The 9,350-nt window shown below is 32.1% G+C and overlaps 1 protein-coding gene across 3 annotated transcripts; it reads left to right on the plus strand.

Annotated features, from left to right (window-relative positions):
• On the plus strand, positions 2,914-8,389 carry LOC109334853. 3 transcript variants are annotated; one of them, XM_019570840.1, is made up of 7 exons: positions 2,914-2,931; positions 3,232-3,649; positions 4,498-4,686; positions 4,831-5,070; positions 5,707-5,924; positions 6,570-6,824; positions 7,871-8,389. In XM_019570840.1, the coding sequence occupies exons 2-7, from the start codon at positions 3,247-3,249 to the stop codon at positions 8,090-8,092; spliced, it is 1,527 nt and encodes a 508-aa protein (XP_019426385.1). In that variant the 5' UTR covers positions 2,914-2,931; positions 3,232-3,246; the 3' UTR covers positions 8,093-8,389. The 3 variants fall into 3 exon arrangements, with proteins under 3 accessions (XP_019426385.1, XP_019426384.1, XP_019426383.1); XM_019570839.1 differs by lacking the exon at positions 2,914-2,931 and adding an exon at positions 2,981-3,047; XM_019570838.1 differs by lacking the exon at positions 2,914-2,931 and having other exon boundaries at positions 3,064-3,649.

Consider the following 9,350-nt stretch of genomic DNA (forward strand, 5'->3'; position numbering starts at 1 on the left):
ACATTACATTAATCAAATTTAACTTCAAATTGAGAAGCATGAACAATTTCGATGCAATTAAATATGGGGAACAAGTGATTAATTATAGAAAACGAAATAAAACACTTCTAAAGTGTAACTAACAACTATTTAATTTTTAGAAAATGAAATAAAAACATTCAAAGATAATGCTACCTAATAATTTTAGCTTCTAAAGTGTAGGCCAAATAATAATTCTAACATAAGAATTCTTTATGTATACTAAAAATTATACATACATAAATTTGTTATGAATAATAGTGCCATAAAGTAAAGAAATATAAAAATTAAACATACAATAGTGATAAAGATGATATTTTTTGAAGGGTTTAAAATTTCACGTGGACAATGAACATTTGTACTCATAATTACCTAGACTGAGAAAAAAATTGCTGTGACTAATATAAGGTTGACATATTTAAATAGTGAATTTTTTTTAACTTTAAATGAATGAGGACAAACATATAATAAAACTGAAGATACTATGTTTATACAATCAATGTTAATGTAATTTCTAATCATTATATTATAAGTGGTCAGGTTTCTTTTCAACAAATGTTGAAACAAAGAATATGGTAAGTGCATATTTCATGATTTAGAATATCAAGAGACCATAGAATTCCACTATACCCATATAACATAGAATTCCAAAATGAAGTTTTTGGTATAGAAGGTAAAAAACAATTATATTATGATATCTTGTTGAGGAAAGTGAGTGGAAGAGTGAAGAAGTAGAATTTCTTTTACTTATAGAATAAATAATATTGTCCGAGTAAATAGTCTACATGTGTAAACTCATATAATAAAAAAATTATATATATTAACAAATACAATATGAAAATAGCATAAATATGAGTTGGTTTGATAGTTGAAAATGATAGATTTATTGAATAAAAGTTGAAAAAATAATAATTATGAGAAGGATGAAGTACATATGAAATGAGATACTTGTGAGTTGATTTGATAGTTGAAGTACTTGATATGATTGACTACCTAGGGCATTGGTAGGCGCACTTGGTTGCTTCACCCTTTGCCTGCCTTTATTTCGGCGGATGAAAGAACGGCTTCAGATTCGATTTGTGGAACAAAAATTGAAAAAATGTATAGTTTAATAGAGAGAATATGTAGAAATTGTAGAAGAATAGGAAGATAAAACATGTTTGAATAGAGTAGTAAACCAAGATGGAAAAACTTCAAGAAATATCTAACACGTCATATTTAGAAAAATGTATTTATGTTTTTTGATATTACCATTTATGAGTAAGTTTTAATTAGAGTTAAAATTTTAATGTGTTATCAAGAATTTATTAGTTATCTCTACATACATATATCTACATATAAATCTTTCTCACAAAGAGAATAATGTTGATGGATATCCACCATCCAAGTGCTACACATGGATAATAGCCTTCTAATTTTATTTGACAAACTAACATTCTCTTTCCCCTTATGAGCCTTCAAAATAAATCCGAGTCCAACATCAAATTAGAAGATGACCCTTAATAGATTTAATCAAATTAAACTATTAAGTTATTTAGTCAGACCGAATAATTTTATATATAATTAATAATTATGTATAATTATATGGAAGTAATATGTTTCAATTTTTTTTAGATTGAATTAGTAATGTTCCATTTTTCTAAACAAGTGAAATTTCCATTTCACTTCCCGAATTACTTTGATTTAACTAAATTTAATACAATTAGATTGAAATTCTTATATTTAAAGTAGTTCAATCACTCATTCAAATAAGAATATAAACTAGAGACATTTTTAAATCCAGTAAATGATGAGACCAGTGACTCACGCATCACTCAAAAATATAATTCTTTTGTATAGATTTTGAATAAGATGGAAAAAATAAAATACATAAAAAGGCATTGAATGGATAGATAGAGTAATGAAAAAAGAAAAGATCGGAATGACATTCTCGCCACCCGTGTCAGGTCACATGGATGCCGCCTCACCTCTGACATCACCCAACCGACAACTGCATGTAAAACCAACTCCAACTCCAATTCTCACTCGCTACACCAGACACGCGCCTACCACTTTCTTTCATGTCCTATCATGTCTGACGTGGGCCATCCTGCACCCCCACCTCTTCAATTTCAATCTCAATGACAAATAAATTCAAACAAAAAGCAAATGGTTACTCTAGTAAGAGTAACACTATTTCCACTTTACTATTTATTCCTTGCTTTTCCAAATAAGTTAAAAACACAAACCAATGAAAACTACTCATACAATTATCATAACTAACCAAAGTGACACTAGTCTTATTAAAGTATAAGAATTTTCTGAGTATTATGCTAAGTTAAAGGTAAATTATCCTTATAAGTTTTGAATTATTAATTTTTTAATCATAAATGTAATAAAATCTTATACCATTAAACTAATGATGATATACAAAAAAATATTAGTATGTTATTTATTTATAAGGTGGGGACCTTTAGTTATACCAAGAACAAGAATTAGAATTTGAGGAAAGAAGTATCTCCGTTGGTGAAAATTTGAAAAAAAAGTCAAAAAAATTCAATGTGGGAATTATTTTGAACAAGTAATTTGAATATTTATAACATGATAATCGGTATTATCCACTAATGTGAACAATTGGAATAATTAAACCAGGTTCTCCCGAATTTCAGTGGAGCATGTCCCACTCTTCATAAGTGAAAGAAGCAGCAAATGAGCAAAATCCTACTTTTTTAACATTCCATATATTATTTGATAAATTATGTTTCCTGACATAAGGAGTGAAATAAATGATGTTTATATAGCATCAAATACCACTCCTGCTTTTGATATTTCTTTTATTTCGTTAGTATTTTGCTTCTTTTCCTTTTTCTAATCTTTTGATTATAATTTAATAACCTAGCTTCAACATCACGCATCAATAAAGTAAAAGTTCCAGTTCAGTAGCATTATAATCTGTTTCTGCATTTTATTTTCATTATTACCATAACTTTAGCTTAATTTATACTCAAATACTCTTCGTCAAAAATTACACTTGCCACTTTTTATGTTTAGTAAGTTCCGTGTAATCACAATCAATTCTTCTAATTCAATGTAGTTAAAATTTCACTGTTATTAAAATCACTTATTCCAATAACTAACTGAATCTCAGGACTATAGTGTAAAATGAAATCAAGTGAAAATCAGCTTAATGCAACTTTTACCTTAATTACTTATACATATTCAGTTTCGTGACAGTTATTCTGAGTTTCAATGGCGACAAGTTCATGGAGCGAGGAGCTAGCAAGTCTAGTAGAGGATCCAGGAGTTCGCTACGGCGGAGATCGGAATCCAATGTCTTACACGACGACGGCGTCGTTTGAGGTGAGCGGCGGTGAATCGGAGGAAGGATCGGGTGGTGGAGAGAGTTTGAAGGATCAAGCTATGGGATTCTTGATGGCGTGGTGTGAGATAGTGATGGAGTTAGGAAGAGGTTGTAGAGATATTCTTCAACAGAACTTTTTCAATGAAGATTCTTATGTTGTGAGAAAATTTGGAGAACCTTGTGCTAAGGTTTCTAAGAGATTGAGTTTTTTGAATGATTTATTGCCTGAGGATCGTGATCCTCTTCAAGCTTGGTCCGTTGTGTTCTTCGTTTTTGTTATTGCGCTCGCAGGTTTTTTCTCTTTATTTATTTTAGAGTGCTCAACTTTTTTTTGCTAAATAATCAATGATATTACTTCATTAATGTCCTTGCTATTTTGTAGATTTTGTTAGTTATTGGTCAATTTTGCTGTATTGTTTGGAAGAAATTATATAAGAGCTTATTTGGGTTTATCTTATTGGATAAGCACTTAAGAAGGTGTTTGGAAGAGCTTAAGAAAAAAGCACAACTTTCGTATAAGTTTTTTTAGCTTATTTTGATAAGCTAATCAGAAAAGCTTATGAAACAAATTTAAAACAGTTTATAGCTCCTAAGATCTCATGTGATCAATGCACCTTATTGAATTAGCACTTAATTAAGCTACATGTCCTAGAACTTAGGTTATTTTAATGTTGTAACAGTCTAATTTCTATTCTAAGATTACTATCTAAACCTAGTTGCACTGGGCTATTGATTGTTTAGGAAGGATAATTCATTTCACAATTTTGGTTATTACTTGTTAGTTAGTAAGTCCTTCACTGCTCTTTTCTCCAGTCGGTATGTGTTGACGAGAGACTGTATTTACATGTGCACAAATGTATTACCTTATATGGCTCCAAATCTTCAATGAACAAGAGTAGTAGACTAGGTAACAAGTTTGAATTTTTATAACTGCAAATCAAAGATTGTCAGCCATTTATGTGCTACATATGAATCTTACGTGTTTTCTTATTATTGATTTTCAATCTCTACATTTCAGTCAATTCTCTTGTATATTATATCGGGTTTTGGGACAAGTATTTCAATTGCTTACTGATGATCTTTTCCTTAGTGATATCAATTGGTGCAATATCTGCTGACTTTTTATAATTTATTTGCAGCTATAAGTGTAGATTCCAGTCGCGACACATTAACCAAAGTGGTGAAGGTGTGCGTGCATCCTCCCAGTGCTAACCGCATATTACTTCCAGATGGTAGATACATGGCTTATCTTGATCAAGGTGTTCCAGCTAGCAGAGCTAGATTTTCCTTCGTTGCTCCACATTCTTTTACTTCATCCCGACTAGCAGGTAAATTGAGTTAGAGTTTCTAATAATAAGAAAAAATAGCTCTTGTAAGAATTGCATGTCTATCCTTATGAGCAATTTTCACACCTAGATATTAAGTTCTTATCTATTATCTTGCTCTTTTGCTTTTTCCCCATCCAATGGAAGGCATACCTGGAATTAAAGCATCATTGCTCGAAGAATATGGGGTTCGCTTGGTCTCATATGATCTTCCTGGTTTTGGGGAGAGTGCTCCTCATCCCAGCAGAAATCTTAATTCATCAGCTACGGATATGTTGCATCTAGCAAATGCTGTCAATGTTAGCGATAACTTCTGGGTACTATGCTACTCAAGTGGATGCATCCATGCTTGGGCTTCACTCAGATATATTCCCGAGAGAATTGCAGGTGTGTTTACCTTTTAAAAGCTTTTACTATCTAGACTCTAGATAACTTAAGAGTGCTCATCGTAAATACAGCATCTGTGAAGTGCCTGTAAGTTATAACAAACTAGTAAAAAGGCAAGCAACCTTACCATTTTTCGCGGCTCACCCTCTTATAATAAACTATTAATTTGAAAATTTTGGGACATACAGAACAAATCATTAATGAAGTTACTACTGTGATTGTATCTCCACTGAAACAAGATAGTGGAAATGAAATAAAAAAACACTGATTGTGTTTATACCAATAAAGATAGTGACACATTTCAGATTCTGATGTTGATTTATGGTAATAACAACAAAGCCTTTCTAAATCAGGTAAAGTCTGTAATCAATTCTGGTGGTGGAGCTAGGGTAGGATAAAATGAATTCTGTGAGCTGCCCTAGCTAATGGCAGTTTTTAGAACAACAAAAAATTATTACATGTAAAGTATTAAATTTTCAAAAGTTGCAAGGGGTGGCCAATGCCTCTCCTGATTAATGATGCGTCTCCCATGCCTTCATGGACACATGACGCCTTTATGTTTTATCATAAACCAAGTCTTCAAAATTTTCATTTAAATTGAAGTGATGTGAATTATGATATTATCTGAAATTGCAGGTGCAGTGATGTTAGCTCCTATGATTAATCCATATGAACCAAACATGCTTAAGGATGAGATGAAAAAAACTTGGGATAAGTGGCTGTCAAGGAGGCAATTTATGTATTCCTTGGCTCGTAGATTTCCAAAACTTCTCTCCTTTTTCTACCGGAAAAGCTTTTTGCCAGAAAAACATGATCGGATTGACAAGCTGTTATCTTTTTCATTAGGGAAGAAGGTGAGTGTGGGATAATGTTGCACTATGTTGAGAAGGATAAAAACCTGCGTGTTGTTGTTGCTTTTTTCATCAACAAATTTAAAAGCTGATTTGTCTTTGTTAGCAGCAGTTAGCTGGATTCATGCCAGCAAGAGACAACTAGTGTTTTTGAATGAAATCAACTCATGTCAGATTGTGAAAATAATCTGTCGATCAAAAGACTATGGAGTTGTCCAATATACTTGTGTTTCTTGAAATTCACTTTATCTTGCACATTGAAGCTCTAGCCTTAGTACTATTGACTTTAATCTATTAGTACTGTGAAGGGGAATGTGTAAATGAGCACCAGAATATTATTCCCTATATAATAACCATTCTTCTAATTTTATAGCTTGTGTTATAGCTTCATGTCACCTACATCTGACAGAAAATATCTATCTTTTATAATTATAAAATATTGGTCAGTGTTAAAATGCTTTTATGTTCTCCAATGCCTCACTTGGTATAACTGACACATCAACTTAAAGCTGAACTTTCAATGTAATTCTAAAACAGAATACTAGTACTAGGTAGAGAACCTCAGTTCAATAGCAGCTTTTGTAGGCGTTCATGAAAGAAAAACATTTTAAGATTTTCATGATCTGTTATAATTTTAAATGTTTTCAGGATGAAATTCTGATTGAAGAACCATCATTTGAAGAATTTTGGCAGAGAGATGTGGAGGAGTCCATTCGTCAGGGAAAAGTCGAGCCATTTGTAGAGGAAGTTGTTCTTCAGGTATCGAAGTGGGGTTTTGACCTTGAAGAACTTCATGTGCAGAAGAAGTGTCAAACAAGAGGCATACTTCTTTGGTTGAAGTCCATGTACGGTGAGGCAGAATGTGAATTAGTAGGATTTCTTGGCCCTATACACATTTGGCAGGTTTGAATACACTGTCCTTGGGCATTGCTGTTATTGTGTTCTGTGTTTTCTATAATTGTTTCTACAAGATATTCTTTTATTAGTTGTCATCTACTTTTGAAGAGATACTTGAATTGACCACTTTGTTGTGAATGCATCTCTAGTCATTTCTGACACTCTTTCTGGCTAGATTTTAGAAGTTTTTAGGAATGTATTGAGATAGCGTACTTAAGATGAATATATGTAGTGCTTTTAAGATCAATAAATGTTTATAAATGGCAATTACCTTGTAGGTAGCCCATCTTTAAAATTAGAGTGTGATGATGATATTAGAGGTTTAATCTTCCATCAGGCCACCCTTTCCTTACTCAGTGGTGCTTATACCTCTAATGTGCCCATAATAAAATTGGAACACTCTGGTACTCAAGGTCATTTCTTTAACAACTCCAAAAGATTCTACCATTGATGAACCTTCAATGATTACTATATATTGATTTTGAATTACCCAGTCTTATTGGATCTGAATATGCATTTCAAGTTTAGGGGGACTTTGGAATAGCATAACTGAGAGTTTATTTGGACTTGTGAGAGTAGCTTATAAAAATAAAGTTATGAAAATAATTTATAACCTTTGTATAAGTTCATTTTAGTTTATTCAGATAAAGTTTATGAAAATGAATTATTTCCTTTTTAGCTTATTTCAAATATGTTTGGAAGAGCTGGGAGAACTTATGAGAATATTTTATTTCAGTAAGCTTATGAGAATTGTTTATGACATTCCTATAAGCTCTTTTAAGCTTATTTCAATAAACCTATCAGTAAAGCTTATGGGACTAAGCCCTTTTTGAGCTTATTTCAAAGAAACTCACTGTATAATCACTTAATTAAGTTGATTACTAAACATTTAACGCTTCCTTATTTTGTGGTATGGAACAAAACAGATTCATGTGTTTTTCTCTTCCAATAGAATTCAACTTGTTTTATTCATTTTATTTTATCTCTTTTTTGGGTGAAAAAGAATTGAACTTGTTTCTTTACTATGTATGAATTTTACCTTTCCCTTTCAGGGATTGGATGACAGGGTTGTCCCACCATCAATGACAGAATACATAGGACGGGTCCTACCAGAGGCAGTGATTCATAAGCTTCCAAATGAAGGACACTTTTCCTATTTCTTTTTCTGTGATGAGTGCCACAGAAAGATGTTCTCTACTCTCCTTGGTACTCCTCAAGGTCCCATAGAACAACAAGAGGAAACTGCATTTGTGGAAAACAAGGAACATATCTGACACGAATCTTCTGTTTCTAATATGGAATGACACGAAACTACTGATATAATACTCAAGTTGGGTGTAAATAACATAGACAGCTCCTTTGCATGGTTGAGCTTGAAAGAAGAGAATATTCCTTAAGGTTCTGAAATTTTTGAATCATAAGAGATGATATATAGGTAAAAGTGCTACGGACATTGTTTTTCCTAACATTCCCTAATTCCTAAGCAGTATGTATCTTAAACTGTATTGTTAGATTAGTGTTCCCTGGATTTGACCCTTAACTTAGTAGCAAATCATGTCTAATTTGGACCATTCCAATCTTATTGTTCGTATGAAATAATTGGACAAGGTCTTGAAGAGCCATAAGTGAGCTTAGCCACAAGTCTTTCACTTATTCTTCATATCCAACATGAGACTTGAATATGCCCATTGTCCAATAATATGTGCACTAGAAGTTATCCCAATCAGGAGTTAAAATTACATCTTTCTCCTACGGATACAGCTACGAGACTCGGCACACAAATGTTTGATTCATAAATCAACTCAGGAATCTTGATTTTAATATTCTCTTTTTATTTCTGCATCTATTGAGTAGTCTATGATATATTTTCATTTTTTAAATGCTAGCATATGTGCATTTTTTAATATGCCCAATAATACGTGCACTAGAAGTCATCCGAATTAGGTGATTTTATTGATATTGTACCAATAAGGGTACTTTTTTGGGTACAATTAGGGTATTGCCATAACAGGTGGTTCATTAACATCAATGTTAAAAAACTAGTAGAGAATGTGATAAATACTTTTATTTAAACCATTTATTAAAATAAAATGTTTGACTTGATGAAGTACAAATAAGATATGACATTGATAAAAACGGGAAAAGTGCATAAATGGAGGGGATTTACATACTCAGATGTGGAATAAGTTTAAATATATTACTCTTAGAGTAAATGAATCTCACCCTGCATAAATATCTCTTGAAATTTATACCTTTTGCAAACTACCACCAAAAAATTTCTTTTTCTACTTAATTGGTCCTAAAACTCTAAAAAATGGTAAAAATAAACCATCTGTAAATTCTAAGTTAAGTTCTAACAGTTATTCTAATGAGGTTGTCCATTCTTTTCAATCTCTGGTTGTCTATTGTTTGATTCTGCTTCTCGAACAACCTGTATCATAGCTACCATCAACCAATAGATCAAACCTCATCTTCCAAATCATGCCAAGAACGTCATATGCCCTTTCCTTCCACACAATCGTAACGCAGAAG

This window comes from Lupinus angustifolius, chromosome LG19 (genome assembly GCF_001865875.1).
Source record: "Lupinus angustifolius cultivar Tanjil chromosome LG19, LupAngTanjil_v1.0, whole genome shotgun sequence".
NCBI lineage: Eukaryota > Viridiplantae > Streptophyta > Magnoliopsida > Fabales > Fabaceae > Lupinus > Lupinus angustifolius.

Bases quoted from the DNA above. Each gene is read 5' to 3' on its own strand.
- LOC109334853 (XM_019570840.1), top strand. From the start codon at position 3,247: ATGGCGACAAGTTCATGGAGCGAGGAGCTAGCAAGTCTAGTAGAGGAT. The intron at 3,650-4,497 runs GTTTTTTCTCTT...ATTTATTTGCAG, and splicing joins TTTTGTTATTGCGCTCGCAG to CTATAAGTGTAGATTCCAGT. The intron at 6,825-7,870 runs GTTTGAATACAC...TTTCCCTTTCAG, and splicing joins GCCCTATACACATTTGGCAG to GGATTGGATGACAGGGTTGT.